The following is a 17825-nucleotide window of genomic DNA, read 5'->3' as shown; positions in this document are numbered from 1 at the left end:
GAGCACTTGGAGTCGGTCTGTGGGGTCTCCGCAGCCTGGGGACCCAGGGGAGGGGGGTGAGGGCTGGCGCTGCGGGCACAGAGCGGCACCAGGTGCCGGAAGGGTTTGTTTGGCTCCCGATAGAGAGGCGACGGCGGGCACCCGGCAGGTGCTACGGGGCGGGGGCACCGAGCGGCGGCCACCCCCGGCCTCGACTCCTCGTTCCCAGCGGTGCGGGGCCGGCAACCCGCGTCCCCTCTGTCCTTTGTGTAATTCTGTCCTCCCGTGTCCCTCCATACCTGCGCATCCCTCCGGCCACCCACGCGGCAGAGCGCGGCCGCAGCGAGCCGTTCGTGTCACCCGTGGAGAGGGGCTGACAGCGAGGGTTGGGTGGCACTGGGGGGGTGACACGGAGAGAAGGTGACACTGTGAGGGTGTGACACTGGTAGGGTGGGGGGTGACACGCGAGGGGAGAGGCGTAACGCTGTGTGCCTCCCGGTGCTCGGTGCGCTGCTGCCCCCACCGTCCCGGCAGCGAGAGCCGCACCGCCGCCGGCTGCTCCTGAGGGGTCGGGAAGGGGGGCTGCCCTCGTGCTCTGTCCCCGGCCGCTGCCCCCACGCCGCGCTCAGAGCCAGGTCCCGCTGGGTGGTGCCCGCCGGCTCCGCGCTCCCCGCCGCCGTGCCCGGCCCACGCGGTGCGATCCGCGGCCGCGCAGCGCCCCCTGCTGCCCCCCGCACACACCGCAGTGCACCTCCCCAGCCTACAGGGGGCGCTGCTGACGGCGCTAGGACCGCGCGGGCTCCTCTGCCGGCCGCACTGCGCAGACGTAGGCCTAGCCCCGCCCACCATGAAGCTACTTCTGCCCCGCTGCCCGCAGCGTGGCGCGTGCCGGATGTGGAAACACGTCATCACCGCGCGCCGTTGCGGGAGCAGGCGCGGGAGCGAGGCGGCTCCGCCATGGCTGGGATACTCTTCGAGGACATCTTCGATGTGAAAGATATTGACCCCGAGGGCAAGAAGTTCGACCGTGGTGAGCTGGAACCCCCCCGCTCCCAACCCCTCTTCCCTGAGCCCTTAACTCTCACTCGGGCCTCCGGGCGGCCCCGGTGTCGGCGTGGGAGGGGGCGGGTGCGGCGGGGCCTTCCTTGTGTCGACCGCCCCGCTCTGCACAGTGTCTCGCCTGCACTGCGAGAGCGAGTCCTTCAAGATGGACCTCATCCTGGACGTCAACATCCAGATCTACCCCGTGGACCTCGGTACGCCGCCGGGATCGGGGGGGAGGGGAGCTGGGGAGGAGGGAGGCCTGGCCTGGCCTGGCCTGCTGCTAGAAGAGTGTGCGTGGTACCGAGCTGTCCTTCGTCGCAGGGGTGCGTGGTGCTGGCACTGCTGGGGCTGAACTCCGTTCGGCCTCATTGCGCTGTGGGGTTTGTTTAGAATCAGTTCTGGCCCATCCCCTAGATATGCTCCTTAGCAAATCTATGTTAGCTAATGGTAACCGGGCCTTATGGAAAGCTTTTGAAACGGGCTTCAGTGGCTAAATACATTAACTCAATGGAAAACTTAGCATAAATAAGATGAGGAGGGGGCTGGTCTTGCATACCTGCCCAGGGCAGGCTCAGCTTTTCAAGGCTCTCCACGCAGTTCTCTTGCTGTGTGCTATGAAAACATTAGTTTTGCTGACCTGGTGGCTCTGCAGTGCTGATAAATATCTGTAGGGAGAGTACGTGTCTCCCTCAATCTCTGCTATCCTATTGCAGAATACGCAGGAACCAGGTTCATAATAAACTCACCAGGGCAATTCCTTGCTGCAGATGTACTGCAGCTGCCACTGTGACTGCCACTGCTCTGGCTGTGCCTTCACACCACTCCTTTGCTATCTCTTCCCAGGTGACAAATTCCGTTTGGTCATTGCCAGCACTCTGTATGAGGATGGCACATTGGATGATGGGGAGTACAACCCTACAGATGACAGGCCCTCCAGGTACTGTGGCTCGCAGTGGTGGAGGAGTTCGGGTGCTGAAAGGCTGCAAGGTGCCTTCTTCCAGAGGATGCTCTGCTAGGGGTTGTGGGAAGGAGGGGGGTGACAGTTCTGGCACTTCTCTGAGCTCCCCTCATCTCATTTCAGGGCAGACCAGTTCGAGTATGTGATGTATGGCAAGGTGTACAGGATTGAGGGGGATGAGACGTCCACAGAAGCAGCCACACGCCTGTGAGTGTCTGTTGCCAGAAGGGGAAGCATTGCCTGAGGGTGGTGGGGAGGCAGCAATGTCTTGATTGGGTCTCGTATGAGTTTCCCTGCTCTCACTGCTCCTCTCCTCCTGCCCCAGCTCTGCTTATGTGTCCTATGGGGGGCTGCTCATGCGCCTTCAGGGAGACGCAAACAATCTGCATGGGTTTGAAGTGGACTCCAGAGTTTACCTGCTGATGAAGAAGTTGGCCTTCTAGGAGATGATGCACCTTGGGCTGCCTGCCCCAGAGACATTCTGCTGGCAAGCAAACAGGACACCATCACCCCAGATCCCACCCCAGCACCTTTGCTGCCCAGCTTCTCCAGTGGTGGTGTAGCAGGGGGCATTCCCCCTCTGTCATCCCAGTCTTTTCTGACTGTTTCCCTTCCATGTAGGGGCTGGTCCCTCATTTTCAGTGGAGACCATGGGTGCTCTGTGGCCCTGTCTGCTGATCTCACCTTCCTGCACTTCAAAAGCAGGCTTAGCCCCAGCTCTGGCCAGGGGCAGCTGGACTGGGACATCCACCTGTCTGTGCTGAGGCTGGGTATCATTTTCTAAAGAGCTGTTCTGAGACAGGTGTGGCTCCTTAATTAAACTGCAATGTGTTTTCTAGATGTGGTTGTTGTGGCTGAAAGGCAAGGCTGGCTTCCCAGAAGGCAGGCTGGTAGATGAAGATGGAACGCTCATGGAGGGTGTTGTGGTAGCAGACAGCAAAGCTACCACATCAGAGACACTGGCTTGCAGGCTGTTGCTCCCAGAGGGGCTTGGCCTAGCCTGAATGGTGCTGTGTGACCCCAGAGCTCAGCACAGGGAGATTGGCAGGCGGATACCAGAAGGCAGGAGACATTATCATCTCACATCCCTTAGCAGAGCCCAGCTGCCCTGCAGAGATGGCAGCCACCGCAGGAGGGAGCTGGATGCTGTGGGGAGAACAGGACCATATCCCCCAGCTGCTGCCTCTCCCAGAGGCTGGCGTATGCTCCTAAGGCCAGTGCCACAGCAGGAGGAACAGGAAGACACAAACAATCCTTTAGAAAAATAGGTCTTTAATTGTAAAGCATTCACAGTCTGATAGGAGCAGGGCATATGCCTCGTGCTGCACAGGTATGGTTGCTTTTCGCCTCTCTGAGCCGTGTGATAGCCAAAGGCTTGTGTAAAAGGAGCCAACCCTTTCCCTGTGGCACCTTCATGGGCACCCAGAGCACAGCTCATTGTCCTATGGGATTGCTCTGACCTCTTATCAGTTGAATCCTGTGTACAGCTTCACCAGGCCCTGGGCCAGAGGTCCTTGCGTGCCCCAATCTCAGTCACACGAGTCTTTAGCCAGGTTGTGGAAGAAGAAGCGCAGCTTGCCCTGCACCAACTGTCGGTAGGTGAGGAAGATCTCAGTGACTTGAGTCTGCTCAATGGAGCTTGGGGAGCAGCCTGGCTCCCGGGGCCCTTCCTGAGGGGCAAGAGTGAGATGAGGGGGTCACAAATGCCATCATGCCCAGCTGACACCTGCCCTGAAGGTGTCTTTGCTCATGCGGAGAGGCCTCACCTCCCAGCCAAAGGTCTGCAGGAGCAGGAGGAAGGAGTTGGCATGTCGATAGAGCTGTCTCAGCTGATTGGCTCCACATTCCTGGCTCACCTGGCCCTGAGCCTCTGTCACAGCACCCACCAGCAGCACCAGGTTGCACAGGATCTCGTGCCACTTGATCTCATCCTGTGGAGCAGTGTGTATACTGACCCCCTGGCACAGGGCTGCAGGCCCATCGTTCCCATGCCCACCCTTGATACGGATGGATCCTCTACCTCATCTGCACACAATGCTCCTGTGCCACCAACTGTTCCTACAAGCTTCTTGTTCAGCTTGTTTGGTGACCATATCCCTCTGCTTACCCAGGGGCTCCTTCTCAAGTCCCATGAGCACCCCAGCACCATCCTCCCACCCCCTCTCACCGATTTGTTTTTCCACTGTCGCATGTTGAAGTCCACCAAAGGCAGAACCACAGGGCAGCTGAGTGCGGGTAGCGTCTGGCACTCGCTCTGCTGGGGGAGAAGAGTTGCCAGGAGTTGTTTCCAGCTCTGTCTTGCTAGCCCAGCCTGATACTGGGTTTTGGGGGGCATTGCTTCCTCACCGCTCTCTTCTCCATGTCCTTGGCCTCCCCGATGTACTTCTGGATCAGTCTTTTGTCGCAGACCGGCCCCATTGGCCTGGCATGGCCCTCTTTGACATGCAGGAGGAAAGATGTGAGGAGCAGTAGTCCTGGGAAAGAAGGGGATACCCATGGGCACCTGGCCACTCTCCTCAGAGAGCCCCAACTCAGGTAACGCCTACAGCTGCAACTGCTCTGCCTGGTCTGGTGGTGTCTGGGATGGCTTTGTAGTAGGGCATGAGGAGGTTTTGGGGGCTGAGAAGGGTCTTGTCTCCCTCCTGTTCCTGGGGACATGATTCTGTCTGGGCAGAGCTGGGATTTCCCAGCAGTGCAGAAGGGCTGGGGGGAAGTGACAAGCATCAGTGCTGGGTTTTAGGCTCAGCTCCAGCCTGGGAAGCAGGCAGGGAGCTGAGCTGCGTTCCCTGTGCAGGCCCTCCTTTTGGGAGTTCGTGCCAGGAGCAGCTCTGGCTGTCACGTGCATTTCGGGGAATCCCTGCCTGCAACCTCCCGCCGTGCACGTCAACTCCTGCCACTGCCGCAGCCAAGGGCTCGCCTGTGCGTGGTTTCAGCCGGCACCATGGGCGTGCTGCTGCCCCAGGCACCCCTCAGCTGGCTGACTTCTGAGCTCCGTGCTGGTGACTGCCATCTCTGAGAGCCCTTTGTCCATCCACCTGTGTCCCTTCTTGTTACCACCTCGGCATTGCACCTGTCCCCAAAATGATTGGGCAGAACCTGCTGCCCAAGGCTGGACGCAGTGAGATGCCAAACTGGCAGTGGACAGCTTCAATCAAACCAGAGGCACCCTTGGCATTCACTTCCAACGTGTGGGGTGAGGGCTGTGCCCGTGCCAGGGAGGCTGGGGCTGCGATTTGGTTTTCCACTGCCGCAGCAATGCCCCTTCCCACTCGTGCCCATCCCCTTTACCCCGCACTCACTGTTCAGCTCCATGCTCTGCTGGGGGCTTCAGCCCTGCATCCTCTGCCCTGGGGCCAGCGGCTGCTCCCCGGCTCCCGTCCCCCTTCCATGGAGGGCAGCTGTGGCGCGGGCCCCCCCCGCGAGCCACCGGGCCGGGATGGAGGACTGGGGGCTGGGAACACCCCTCGGGCAGCACAGCACGGCGCAGCGCTCTGGCCCGGCCGCCGTGCCGAGGCAGCGTGATTTCCTGTTGTGTTGCTGCTGACCTTCGAGCAAAAGTGCTCCGGGGGCCCTGGGGGCGGCTTCCTGCCTCCAGCCGCTTCCTCCCTTGGCTCCGGGATCGGGAAGGGCGTCCTCGGGCGCTCACCTGCCCCTCGCCCTGGGCGTGAGTGATCTGCAAGTGGGATATTGGTGCTTGGAACGGTGGCCGTGCCTATCTGTGGCACAGAGGTGGTCCTGGAACGGCAGGATAGATGGTGTCAGTGGTGCTCTGAGCCGAGAGACAGTAATGGGATGTGGGAGCCAGAAAGTGGGCTTTTTTGGTGGAGAGAGCTTGGAGAGACCCCCAGGGGCAGGAGTGCACACATGCACGTGTCCACGTGCACATCTGTACTCACGTGCACACCCACACCCCCACCTGCACCGCAGCCCCACGCATGCGCACTGCGGGTTGCGTGCTCACGTGGCCCCTATGTACCCCACCATCGTGCAGCCCCCTGCATTCACACCCACACCAACTCAGGAGCCCCCAGACCTCATCCTCCTGCACGCAACACACAGCACTGCTCTCACACGCTCCCATCCTGTCCTCGTGGCCAGCGGTTCCCGGCAGCCCCCGGCCAGGTGACAGCAACCGGGGTAAACACCTCGGCCCCACTGTCCCCATCCCATGTCCCCCTGGCCCCACAGCCATCAACCCACCTTGCAAGTGGTGGGGGGTCCTGGTGTGTTCCGGCAGCCCCATTCTGGCTATGGGGACAGCGCTGGTGACGCAGTGCAGCACGGTTTGGCGGCAGCTGTGAGCACTGGGGTCAAACACCGCTGGGCTTCCCCGTACGGCCGTGTCCCGGCTCTGCGGACGTGACGGGCTGCAAACGCACCCTGCTGGCACCCTGGGACAGCTCTGTGCTCACTCCCAACTCTGATCCCTTCTCACGGTCCCCAGCATTATGCCCTGGTCCCCGTCCCTCTCTGGGCACACAGCCCCTCGCGGTGCCGGGCTGGAGTTCTGCAGTACCCCATAGCCTTCATAATTAGGCAAAAAATTCATCAGGGAAATGGGGCAGTAGGTACGTGGCAGGATGCCTGCTGGCATCCAGAGAGCCGCAGGGTGCCCTTCACCCCAAACTGTTCCTTCCAGCAATGCCAGCAGGCGGCTTGCTGTTTTCCTGCTGGGAATGGCACTGCCGGGATGTGCTGTCCTGGGGGGACACAGAGCTGTGCAGCTGGCCGGATCCCAGTGCTGTGTTTCCCACCTCTGCTTACAGGGTGCAAAGTGCCGGGAATCCTGCTGCGGTGAGCAGCCGTTCACACCCACTCCAACAAGTGCCAAGGGCAGCCGGAGGTGCCAGGCAGCGGGGGAGGACTGGGCAGGTGACACAGCTGCTGTCCCCAAGGGCCACCCAGGTGTCCCCAGTAGGCACCGCCAGGATGTTGCTGCAAAGCAGTGGAACACGGGAAACCAACATGAGTTTTGCAGGCAGTGGGGGGGCGGGGGCGGGGGTTCCGAGCCCCCTTTGAAGCCCCCATAAAAGGGTCCGGCATAAAGGGAAGAGAAAGTCAAAGGAACAAAGAGAGCAGCTAATCCCGGAGTGAGCAAACAGCCCCGTTTGCTCAGGGCCCAGCTGGGCACAAAGAGGCTGGGGAACAAGGGACAGAGCTGGGGGTGCCGGCAGGATGCTGTGAGCAGGCCCTGTGCTCCCCTCACCCCACCAACAGGCAAAGATCTCAACCCCCTCCGGTCCTGTTTTACATTTGCAAATTGTCAATAAACATCCGTGGACAAACAGAGCTCTCCGTGCCCCACCATCCCACTCCCAGAAGCAGCCCGGGAAGGTGGTTGTGCTGCAGAGGACACCTGGGTGGGGGGCTGGCATGGTTTGCCCATTTTCCATATTCCACAGGCCCTGCACAGGGTTTGTCTAGTAGGGGACTGCCAGGATAAACTGTGCTGTGCCCACAACGACCATCAGCACTGCCACGGGCATGCCCAGAGCTGTGGCCAACCATCTGCACCAAATGCTGCTCTATTGCACTCCTGGCCAACTCCGCTGCTCGCATGGGGGGCACCAGGAGGGCACCTCCCTCCATACCCTGGGGTGGTGAAGGGGTTAATGCCAGGCGGTCGAGCCGCAGGTGGGCGCAAGAATGAAATTCCTTCTCGCCGTCCCGCGAAGTCTGGGCACAAATATTTGCCTGCATGTCCGGTGGGGGGGGGTGGGGGGAGACCACCATCGATCGCTCTGGGAGCGTGCTAATCCCCATGCCAAACAGGGCCCCCCCGTGCCCCACGCGCCCCCTGCCTTCGTCCCATAGGAATGAAGGGGATCTCTGTGGTCTTTGGGCGCCCCGTGATGGGTCGCTGGGAGTGGGCACAGTGCCCCGAGCATAGCACATGAGGATGCTTTGGGGTCTCTGCCCACATCCTGCCCCCCCTCCGCCACAAGGCAAGAAGGGACAGAGAGCCCCATCCATCCCCACCGCGCTGAGAACACGCAGTCCTTAATAAACTCCATGTGTCTGGAGACGAAAAGCAGCCGCTCCCCCAGCTGCACCCCCTCACCCCATACCTGCCACCCCCAAACACCCTCCGCCCCCAGACCCCCCTTGCCTTCGTCTGGGGCGGCCCAGCCCTGCGAGCCGCCTGCCAGTTGTGCAAATATTGCCGGAACGGCTGCAATCCCCATGTCCAACGTGAATTATGAGATATTTCCACCCATTACGACAGCACCCCCCTCCCCGCCTGTATGTGCGAGGCCGGGGGGGAATTAGTCACGGGGCATGGCTTCGTTGTGCACAGAGCTTTGGGGAGGCCACAGTGAGTGAGGTGAGGGGGGCTCTTTTTGGAGAGGGGGGTGTCCCTGTGGCTCCCCAGCTCTGGTTGGGTCCAGCCCCCGTTACTCACGGCACGGGGTGCCAAGGTGCCTGGAGGAGGATGGAGGCTGTGGGAAGGGGTTAGGGCGTGCGGTTTCGCTTCGACCCCATCCCTGGGGAGAAGAGGCTCCTTCCTGCCACCCCGAGCCCGGCTCATGTTCAAAGCCTGAAGCAGACAGCAGCTAATAGGGACAGACAATAGGGAGCTGTGTGGGGCGGCAGTGCTGGCACAGGCACCCCGAAGCCAGGCACGGCACCACTGGGCAGAGAGGGACGGGATGGTGGCCCCTCCGAGTGACCCCTCGTGGCCACATGGCCACAGAGCCCACAGCCCACGCAGAGTCCACAGGGGAGCAGCATCATCGGTGCGCCCACCCTGATGTGCTCCCGGCACCCCCATGCCATGGAGCCGGGCACCTGCTCCAGCTTATGGGGTGGTACAGAGCGGCCGTGGCTGCCTGGCTCTGTCCCCATGCAGCTCCAGCTGCCCGCAGCCGGCAGCCCTGTCCCATTGGGGCTGTGCCGGCGCCAGGCCGGGCTGCAGGGAGCCTCAGAGCCGCCTTTGTGCCGGGAGCTCCCAGTGCATGTGCGGGCGCTGGGAACCAGCTGGCGGCACCAGGATCACTTCCCACCCCAAAAGCACAGAGACCCCTGGGGGGCACTTCCAGGACTTTCACGGCCGTGTGGGGCTGTGGGGCAGGGATGCCCGTGTGCATCCTATCTCATCCCATGCCCGTTTCCTCCCAACCCACGTGCTCCTGCTGTAGCAATGACACCTCGCTACCCCCATGCCCTCCTCGTGCCTCAGTCTCCCCCATGCCAAGGCCATGGCTCTCCCGGCTTTCCTTCCTTCCCGGGAAAGGGGAGGGAGCTTCCCCTGTTGCTTCCCCACATCCCCGCAGCAGAGCCAGGAGACTGTGACGAGCTCCGGGTGCGCGGAGCCAGCGGCAGATTCCTGGCACCGGCAGGGCGGCCGGCAGCCATCGCCCGCCTCCTCCTCCCCGCTCAGCCCTGCTCGCTCCCCGCCGTTCCCCCCAGGCTGCACCACGGTGGTGGGCACCAGGCGGTGACGCTGGCACGGCCACGCAGCCCCCAGCCCTCCCCTGTCACCGGATCCCAGGCCAACAGGGACAACGGGAGAGAGGAGCAGGGACAGGTCGGTGGCACTGACGGGGTGGGCACGGGAATGGGGTGCCACGCTGCTGGGCACAGCCCATTGCGAGCAGTAGGGTGTTGCGCATGGAATGTCCGTGGTGTCCCAGCCCTGGAGGTGCCAATGGGATGTCCCGATGGGGAAACCCGGCTACCCCTTGCCGGGGCTTGCTCATGCCAAGTGGGGAGGGGGAGGGCACAGGGATGGGGCACCCTGGCAGCAGGGACATGGTGTGTGGGGTTGCAGCCCCCCCAGCCGCTCGCCGTGCTGCAGGGAGGCCCAGGAGGAGGCTTCTGGGGAGGTAAGGGCCTGTTGTGCTCCAGCTGCGCCGTGTTTCCCTAGTTACTCCGTGCAGCTGGCCGGCTGTTTGCACCGCCCAGAGTTGATTTTGGCAGCCCAGCGCTTCCCCCTCCTCCCCTGCACACCCGCCTGCCTCCCCACTGGTGGGGGGGACCCGGCACCTCGTTCCCTCCTTGCTGGTGGGGGAGACACGGGTGGTACACACCACTCTCCCCTCCTTGTGCCCCGTGCCTCAGTTTCCCCAGCTGGACCGTGCTCTCCCCAGGCCTTCCCATGGTGTCTGCTCCCTGCCCACCACCGCTGCTGCCCTCATCAGCCTGGGCACATGTGGGTGAAGACCAGGATCCGTGCTGGGTGCTGCTCCCATACCCTCAGCCACGGCACCTCCCTGGGACCCCAGGTCTTGTTCCCATGCTTGTGGGAACGGTCCTGTGGTCCTGCTCTGGGATTGCCCTCTGCACTGGGATTTGGGGATGCCAAAGGCACATGGTGTGGGGTGCGTGAGTCTGACATCACATGGCGCAGCGCAGATTTGGGGGGATGCTGAAGGGAGATGTGCCTTTTGTCTGAAGTCAGACACCTCCTTGGGGTGTGGAGGAAATGAGGGCTTGCAGGGGCCTTATGTCATGGGGGAGTGTGGGGAGGGATGTGGATTGGGATGTACTCATAGTGTCCAGTGCACAGGAATACCCCAAGTCCCACAGAGGGGGGTGTGGTTTGGGTTCTGCATTGCCCCAGTGAGTGTTGTGTGGATGTGAGGGGGTCCCCTGCATGCCAAGCTTGACCAGGGGCATGTGGGTGAAAGGGTCCAGGGTCCAGTGGGAGCTCCATACCCGAAGTACTCCACGTCTGGGAGGGGACCAACGGTTCAGGGGGGGTCCCAGCCCAGAGATGCTCCATGCCAAGGGGTCTCCGTGGTGCTTCACAGACAGGGGTCTCCCTAGCATACCTATGGGCGGAGGTACACTATTCTCCCAGAGCGGGGGCTCAGTGGCTGGGGGGGTCCCTATGCCCGGTGGGCCGGGACCCGTTGCGGGGGGGGGACTCGGATCGCGGCGGGGGCGCGTCCCCCAGGCCGGCCGCTGCCTGCGCCTCATTAGCGGCCCTTTGTTTGCACAGGGCTCGCAGCTCCCGCTTGCCCATGCCGCCGCCTATAAAGCGGGGCCGGGGCCGGCGGCCGGGCAGAGGCGGTGGCAGCGGAGGCGGCAGGCAGCGCCCGGCCCCCCCTCCCCGCCCCCGGCCGCCCGGTTCCCCCGGTTCCCCGGCACCATGCGCACCGCCCTGCTGCTGCTCGCCCTGCTCGCCCTGCCCGCCCGCACCGCCCGCCCCAAGCTCGCCCTGCCCATCCGGCCCGACAGCGAGCCGCTGCCCCCCGGGGGGGCGGCAGGTAGGACCCCCTCCCTGCACCCCTTTCCCTTCGATCCCCCTTTCCGTGCACCCCCGCTGCATGCAACCCTTTTTCTTCCAACCCGTGCACCCTCTTTTCCTGCATCTCTGCCGTGTACCCCTTTTATGCCCCCCAACTCCGTGCCCCCCCCGCCTGCCCGCGCCGCCGTTCGGTCCCAATAACCGGGTCCGTACCCGACGGGGCGGTGCCGGACGCTGTCCGCCCCATCGGGGCTGCGGCAGGGGGGTGCCCGCGGCCCGGAGGTGACTTTTTTCTTGGGGGGGGTGTTCCGATGATGGGGTGGGGGTTCATCTGCAGGTTGTGCCTTCGGGGGGCATTTCTATGCGCTGGAGGAGACGTGGCACCCTGACTTGGGGGAGCCGTTCGGGGTGATGCGCTGCGTGATCTGCCATTGCGAGACGGTGAGTGCCCTCCTCCCTCCCCCCGCCAGGAGAGGGGACCCCCCCTACATGAGGCCCTGCTGGGGAGGGGGATCACCCCTTCATTCAGTACCCCCACCCCGAGGGAAAGGGCTGCGGAGATTCCTCCAGCCAGCCCCACACCTGGGTGCCCTCCAGCAGTGGAGGGTTAAAGGCTCAAGCTTCATTCTCCTTTCTCCCCTCGTCGGGGACAGCCCTCTCCCTCCAGCAGCCCCCGGAGGCTGGGGCTGGAGGGGCCACGCACAGCTGGGCAGGGGGGTGGGGGCTGGGATTTGGCTGCCATACAAACAGCTGGGGGCTGTGCAAGGTGTGCGGGGCCCAGGGGTTGTGCAGATGGGCTGAGGGGATCAGGGCTGTGCCCGGGGAACACTGGTACCCACCGCTGTGCCATCCGCTGGGGCTGGGTGTTGGGATTAGCCATATCTGTGGCACAGTTTGGCACGATTTGGCATGGTTCTCACCATCTCAGCAGAGGAATCGCCGAGGGAAACCAGTGGGGAAAGTGAACTGCAAGAACATGAAGCAGGATTGCCCTGTTCCCACCTGCCCTCGTGCCACACTGTTGCCCGGGCACTGCTGCCACACCTGTCCCAAAGGTGAGCGTGGTGCTATCACCCACTGCTGGGATCAGCCTGGGGACACTGGGCACCCCCATGGAGGGGCTCCTTAGTGTCAGGGTTACCTGTGCCACAACCATCCCCCCGCTGTGCCCCCCATGCCAGCTTTGCCAGGACCCCTGGAGAAGAGCTCCGAGCCACCTTTCGACACCTTTGAGTACTTCCAGGACAAGGAGGATGAGCTGGACAAGCCGTACAACGACCGCTCCTACCTCAGCTCCGAGGGTTTGGCACGCGATGATGCCCGCACAGGTGAGCCCAGGCAGGGAGAGCAGCGCAGGGCATCTTCATGCTCCTATAGTAATCACTGTCATCCCCCATAGAATTTGTGGCCCTGCTGACAAGTGGCCCAGAGCCGTGGCACCCCACATCCAGCGCGGTGGCCAAGGCTCGCTTCACCCTACTGCGCTCCTACCTGCTCTTCTCCATCAGCTACGAGCGGTGAGCACAGCCTGAAACTCTGAAACCTGGTGATGTGATGCTGCTCATGCCTCAGTTTCCCCTCTACATGCCTTCAGTGCTATCACAGCATTGTGTGGGTGGGGTGTGATTTTAGGAGGGGGGGCTGTGGGTGCAGTGGGATACAGGCACTGTGCCACCCTATGGCCCAGCTCACAGGCACCACCATGGGACTCTAAATTCATGCCCTCCCCCAGTGCCCACTGTCCGTCTCTCTCTCCCTCTCTCCTTCCCTCACGGGTTGCTTCTGCTCTTCCTTACTTCCAGGCCCCTTTGCATAGTAAAGTGGTGACTAATTTCCAGCTCCAACCAGGGGGAGCCAAACGGAGCCGAAAATGCTCCTAATTTACAGCCAGGCCAGGCTCTCAGTTCCCCGCCGTCCTTCCCAAATGTGCACCCCCCACACACAGTGCCAACCTGGGGACCCCTAGGCACCAATGCCAGCTGGCACCCTGCTCCACGTCCCCCATCCCCCCGGGCACTGCATGGGACCGGTGCCAGGCACATGGGGAGGGGATCCCTGCTCAACCCCTGGTGCCCGCAGGCTGGGCCGGCCGAGCCGGGTGCGTTTCAGCGACCCCGAGGGCACCGTGCTGTTTGAGCACCCAGTACAGAAGAGCGCAGCCCCTGAGGATGGCATGGTGAGAGGAGTGGGGAGGGCAGGGTGGGGGGCACGGCACACCAATGTCAGCACCCCATGCCCAGCCCTGCTGTACCCACAGCTCTGTGGGATGTGGAGGACGGTGTCCAAAGCCAACATACAGTTGCTGCGTGCAGAGCAGCTCCGCGTGTCCCTCATCACCCGTGCGCAGCCCTCTGGAGAGGTGCACGGGCACATCCTCAAGCACCGTGCGCTCTTTGCAGGTAAGTTTCCCCCCCCCATATACTCCCCACCCTGAGGGGGGGTTCTCTTTGGGGTGCCCCTCATGTCCCTCTCCCTGCACAGAGACATTTGGTGCTATCCTGACCTCATCAGACCCCGCACATCTTGGGGCTGGGGGCATGGCCATGCTGACGCTGAGCGACACCGAGAACAACCTACACTTCATCCTCATGGCCCGTGGGCTGCTGGAGCCGGGCGCTGGGGGTGAGGGCGGGCATGGGCAGCTGCAGGGCATGGCATCACCAGGGGAGGTTCAGGGGGTGCGTGGTGTGCAATTGGCTTGGGATGCGTGGGGTCGGGATTGGTGTGTGCAGGGGGATTTGGGTTGTGCATTTGGGGCACAGTGGGCTGAGACTGCATGGGGGTGGGTGGAAGGTTGTGGTGGGGGCTTTTGCAAGGATTTGGGTTTGTAGAGAGGTGGGTTTCGGGAGCAGTGGGCACAGCCCCATGCCCAGCCACCCCTTGCAGCCCCAACCCCTCTGCCATGCCCAGAGTCCCCCTGGGTACCGCTGCGGGTCCGCATCCTGCATCAGGGCCAGACGCTGCGTGAGGTCCACGCCAACATCACTATAGAGGTACAGCCATCCCCATCCCCATTGCCCTGGCTATTCCAGCATCTCCCTCACCAGTGCCTTTACCCCCAGGACCCCGACTTCGCAGAGGTGCTGAGTGACCTGTCCACCCATGAGCTGCAGTGGTTGGCACAGGGGCAGCTCCGCATCGTGGCTGACACCGAGGGTCAGCACCCGCGCCAGCTGGAGGGCACCATTACTGCCCGCCGCAGCTGTGACAGTGAGCAGGGCACAGCGGGGTGAGGGAGTGACATTGCCCCCACCCTGTCCTCACCCTTTTCTCTGCTCTCTGTGCCTGAGTGCAGCCATCCAAAGTGTGCTGTGCGGCGCAGACGCATTGCAGCCCACCAAGACGGGGGCGGTGGGCTCAGCCAAGCTGGCACTGCATGAGAACGGCACGCTGGAGTACCAGGTAATGGGGACAGGCATGGCACTGGGCCCAGCACTGCACCCCACTGGTCACTCTATTGCTGCCTGTCCATGCCCTGCCTGCAGGTGCGAGTGGTGGGCACAGCCAGCGAGGTGGTGGGGGTCACACTGGAGACCAAACCTCGGCGGAAGAACAAGAGGAACGTCCTCTTTGACATGACACCCAGCTATAGGGACGGGCTGGTGAGTGCTGGTGACATGGCACAAGGTTGGCACAAGCAGAAGTGGGCACAACCCCATATGTGTGTTCTCCCCTCCTCCATGCCAGGCTCAGGGAGTGTGGCACAGCCCCAGCGCCCGCGATGCACACATGCTGCTGCAGAACGAGCTCTTCCTCAACGTGGCCACCAAGGACTGGGTAGAGGGCGAGCTGAGGGGCCAGGTCATCTCCCTGCCCTACAGTGGGCTCTTGGCGCGCTACACAGGTACATGGGGGGGGTAGGTGGCAGGGAGCCATGGTGCAGCCCTTCACCCATCACCTCCCACCGCCCCTCTCTGTGTGCAGAGATGCCGGTGCCATTGGCGGGGCAGCTGGTGTCCCCCTCGGTGAGCAGCGGGGCCGGGGGCCATGCATGGCTGTCGCTGGATGAGCACTGCCACCTGCACTACGAGATTGTGGTGGCGGGGCTGGGCCGCCCAGCTGATGGCACAGTCAGCGCCCAGCTGCACGGTGTGGCCGAGCTGGGCGAGATGGGCTCACGGCCGCACCTGCACAAGCGGATGCTCAAGGGGTTCTATGGCACTGAGGTGAGGAGGGCGCACAGGAGCTACACCATAGTGTCACCACAGGTCTGAGGACAGTCCCCACATCCCCTTGTCCCCCCCACCCTACAGGCTCAGGGGGTGGTGAAGGACCTGGACGCTGAGCTGCTGCAGCACCTAACACAGGGCACTGCGTTCCTGCAAGTCAGCACCAAGGCACACCCACGTGGGGAGATGCGGGGATGGGTATGTGGTCCTGACTCATCCCCAGGGGTTGGCACTGGGAAGGGCACAGCATGGGGACACGTATGCCCACTATGTGCTCCACCAACCATGGTGCCACCAGCCATGAGCACACCTAAGCGGGATGCCCACCGGGGCGCCCATGGTGCCAACCCACTGCTGCCCTCCAGGTGCACATCCCCAACCGCTGCCAGGCAGGAGGGGCCCGCCTGTCCACTGGGGAGGCTGAGCTCTCAGAGGGCCCTAAAAGCAGGGATGTGGAACAGCTGAAAAAGGACCCTAACTCCTGCTTCTTCGAGGGGCAGCACCGTGCACATGGCACCCGTTGGGCACCTGACTACGACAAGAAGTGCTCCATCTGCAGCTGCCAGGTATGGGGTTATAGAGCTGATCTGGGGGTGGATCCATTGATGATGGATCCTTCAATGAGCAATGTGCTTGCTATTCCCAGAAGCGCACAGTGATCTGCGATCCCATCCTGTGCCAGCCCCTCAACTGTACCCGCCAGGTGCACCCTGAAGAGCTGTGCTGCCCCGTCTGTGAAGGTGTGGGGGCACAAGGAGCTCATGGGGGAGTGTGGGGCAGAAAGAGGGGGCTGTGGGCAGTATCTCTATGGGTACAAGGTGGGGGTCCCACTCTGGTTTCCTGAGCATGCCCTCCCTGATCTCTGTAGAGAAAAAGATGGAGCAGGAGGAGCTGAAACTGGAACGGGCACGGGACAGCAGTGAGGGTGAGTCCCCTGGGCACAGGCTGAGGGCACCACAGCCGTCACATGGATGCTGTGCCCACCTCCTCCACTTTCAGGCTGCTACTTTGATGGGGACAAGACGTGGCGAGGCTCTGGCACCCGCTGGCACCCCGTCGTGCCGCCCTTCGGCCTCATCAAATGTGCCATCTGCACCTGCAAGGTGAGTCTTGGGGGTCTCAAAGCAGGGGAGCTCCAGTGCCCCCCTGAGCCCTGTGCATGCTCCCCACAGGGCACCACAGGCGAAGTGCACTGCGAGAAGGTGCAGTGCCCACGCCTCACCTGTGCCAACCCTGTGCGCGTCAGCCCCTCCGACTGCTGCAAGCAGTGCCCAGGTATGTACACCCTGCTTCCCCCTTGTCCACTGTTCCTCCCACACCCTGTGGGCATGCAGTCTCCCTGTGCCCTCTCCACAGCCCCTGAGAAGAGTGTCCCTGAGCTGACCGATGGCATGCAGGCAGATGGACCCCGTGCGTGCCGCTTTGGGCGCCGCTGGTACCTCAACAATGAGAGCTGGCACCCCTCGGTGCCACCCTTTGGGGAGATGAAGTGCATCCTGTGCTGGTGTGTGGTGAGTGTGCTGGGAATGCGGAGATGCCCTTTGCCACCCCATGTGCTTTAGGGACAGGTGGGCGCAGAGCTGGGCTGTTGGTGCAGGTACCCCTGTGTCCCAGCCCTGCTTGTGCCCTACAGTCAGGAGAGACGCACTGCCAGCGCCAGGAGTGCCCGCCAGGTGCCTGTGCCAGCCCCAGCAGGAGGGACAACCCCTGCTGTGCCAAGTGTCGCTGTGAGTGGGTGTTGCTGATTTGGGCACTCATCAGCACGCTGTGCATTTCTGCACCCCTCTGGGGACTATCACACACCTGCACACCCTGCATTTCACCCCATTCTCTCCCCGCAGCCCTGGATGCACCCCCAGAAAAGATGCACGAAGCAACAGCAGAGTCATGGAGCCACTGAGCAGTGAGCGCAGCTTGACAGCGCAGTGATGCCGGATGGCCCTACAGAGCCCCATCGCCCCCGCAGGGCTGAGCACGGGGCACAGAGGAGCGGGGATGGGAAAGGCACCCCCTCTGGGCACGGCTGCAGTGCTGAGCCACCCTAGTAGCCAGCAGCAGGGCTGGGGGAGCCGGGGCACTCTGCACTCCCACTCACGAGCTCCTGGCTGGTGGGTGCAGCAGGCATTGTGCCCGCTTTGTACATAGTGTAAAATCCCTCTCACCCCCGTCTCGCTGTGCCCACCCCAGTTCGTCTGGACTTGGTGTGTAATTTATAGGGACGGGGGTCCCGAATGTATTTATTAAAGACAGAGATATTGCCCACTGTTCTCCTTTGTATCACACATTCATGGGTGCTGGTGCTGCTGGGCATGGTGACCTGCAGGTCATGTGGCTGGCGACATGGGGTCTTGGAGGCATGGGGATTCTACACGGAATGGAGGGCTGTAGGGTGGCACCAGAGGGGGCCGGAGCAGGACTGGGCTGGCCCTAATCAGTGCCCGTGGTTGAAGATGTGATGCCAGAGTGGGTACAGTGCTCTGAG

At 62.7% G+C, this 17825-nt stretch overlaps 3 protein-coding genes across 9 annotated transcripts; 2 read left to right on the top strand and 1 right to left on the bottom strand.

Annotated features, from left to right (window-relative positions):
• Nucleotides 1-849: 849 nt before the first annotated feature.
• POLR2H (RNA polymerase II, I and III subunit H) lies at nt 850-2819 on the top strand. 3 transcript variants are annotated; one of them, XM_010716832.4, is made up of 5 exons: nt 851-1009; nt 1152-1235; nt 1867-1960; nt 2105-2188; nt 2307-2819. In XM_010716832.4, the coding sequence occupies exons 1-5, from the start codon at nt 937-939 to the stop codon at nt 2422-2424; spliced, it is 453 nt and encodes a 150-aa protein (XP_010715134.1). In that variant the 5' UTR covers nt 851-936; the 3' UTR covers nt 2425-2819. The 3 variants fall into 3 exon arrangements, with proteins under 3 accessions (XP_010715135.1, XP_010715134.1, XP_085088991.1); XM_085232865.1 differs by lacking the exon at nt 1152-1235 and having other exon boundaries at nt 869-1009; XM_010716833.4 differs by lacking the exons at nt 1867-1960; nt 2105-2188 and having other exon boundaries at nt 850-1009.
• A 430-nt stretch (nt 2820-3249) lies between these two features.
• On the bottom strand, nt 3250-8037 carry THPO (thrombopoietin). Of its 5 annotated transcripts, XM_031555166.2 has the most exons (6): nt 6182-8037; nt 5527-5716; nt 4328-4455; nt 4149-4238; nt 3748-3912; nt 3250-3651 (listed from the first exon to the last, which is right to left on the bottom strand). In XM_031555166.2, exons 3-6 carry the CDS (start codon nt 4397-4399, stop codon nt 3511-3513), a joined length of 468 nt encoding a protein of 155 aa, XP_031411026.1. In that variant the 5' UTR covers nt 4400-4455; nt 5527-5716; nt 6182-8037; the 3' UTR covers nt 3250-3510. The 5 variants fall into 5 exon arrangements, with proteins under 5 accessions (XP_031411026.1, XP_019474650.1, XP_019474651.1 ...); XM_019619105.3 differs by lacking the exons at nt 5527-5716; nt 6182-8037 and adding an exon at nt 5281-5421; XM_019619106.3 differs by lacking the exons at nt 5527-5716; nt 6182-8037 and adding an exon at nt 5281-5320 and having other exon boundaries at nt 4149-4235.
• A 1188-nt stretch (nt 8038-9225) lies between these two features.
• Nucleotides 9226-17610, top strand: CHRD (chordin). The gene is given in 27 exon segments (XM_085232861.1): nt 9226-9509; nt 10072-10302; nt 10926-11193; nt 11512-11615; nt 12103-12229; nt 12356-12502; nt 12574-12691; nt 13254-13350; nt 13432-13573; nt 13656-13796; nt 14085-14167; nt 14237-14384; nt 14470-14576; nt 14660-14767; nt 14769-14776; nt 14862-14883; nt 14886-15018; nt 15099-15340; nt 15428-15541; nt 15709-15909; nt 15990-16083; nt 16212-16268; nt 16343-16446; nt 16516-16618; nt 16700-16854; nt 16977-17070; nt 17185-17610. Coding segments are annotated over 26 exon segments (3147 nt in total). The 5' UTR covers nt 9226-9509; nt 10072-10131; the 3' UTR covers nt 17244-17610.
• Nucleotides 17611-17825: the final 215 nt, after the last annotated feature.

This window comes from Meleagris gallopavo, chromosome 11 (assembly GCF_905368555.1).
Source record: "Meleagris gallopavo chromosome 11, MGAL_WU_HG_1.1, whole genome shotgun sequence".
NCBI lineage: Eukaryota > Metazoa > Chordata > Aves > Galliformes > Phasianidae > Meleagris > Meleagris gallopavo.
The sequence above is the reverse complement of the archived record's forward strand: the minus strand, read 5'-3'. Positions and strand labels throughout refer to the sequence as shown.

Excerpts from the sequence above, each read along its gene's own strand:
- POLR2H (XM_010716832.4), top strand. The coding sequence starts at position 937 with ATGGCTGGGATACTCTTCGAGGACATCTTCGATGTGAAAGATATTGAC. Across the intron at positions 1,236-1,866 it reads GATCTACCCCGTGGACCTCG|GTGACAAATTCCGTTTGGTC; the intron begins GTACGCCGCCGG and ends ATCTCTTCCCAG. Across the intron at positions 2,189-2,306 it reads ACAGAAGCAGCCACACGCCT|CTCTGCTTATGTGTCCTATG; the intron begins GTGAGTGTCTGT and ends CTCCTGCCCCAG.
- THPO (XM_085232862.1), bottom strand. The coding sequence starts at position 4,705 with ATGCTTGTCACTTCCCCCCAGCCCTTCTGCACTGCTGGGAAATCCCAG. Across the intron at positions 3,913-4,148 it reads GACAGTGGAAAAACAAATCG|GATGAGATCAAGTGGCACGA; the intron begins GTGAGAGGGGGT and ends ACTGCTCCACAG. Across the intron at positions 3,652-3,747 it reads TGCAGACCTTTGGCTGGGAG|GAAGGGCCCCGGGAGCCAGG; the intron begins GTGAGGCCTCTC and ends CTTGCCCCTCAG.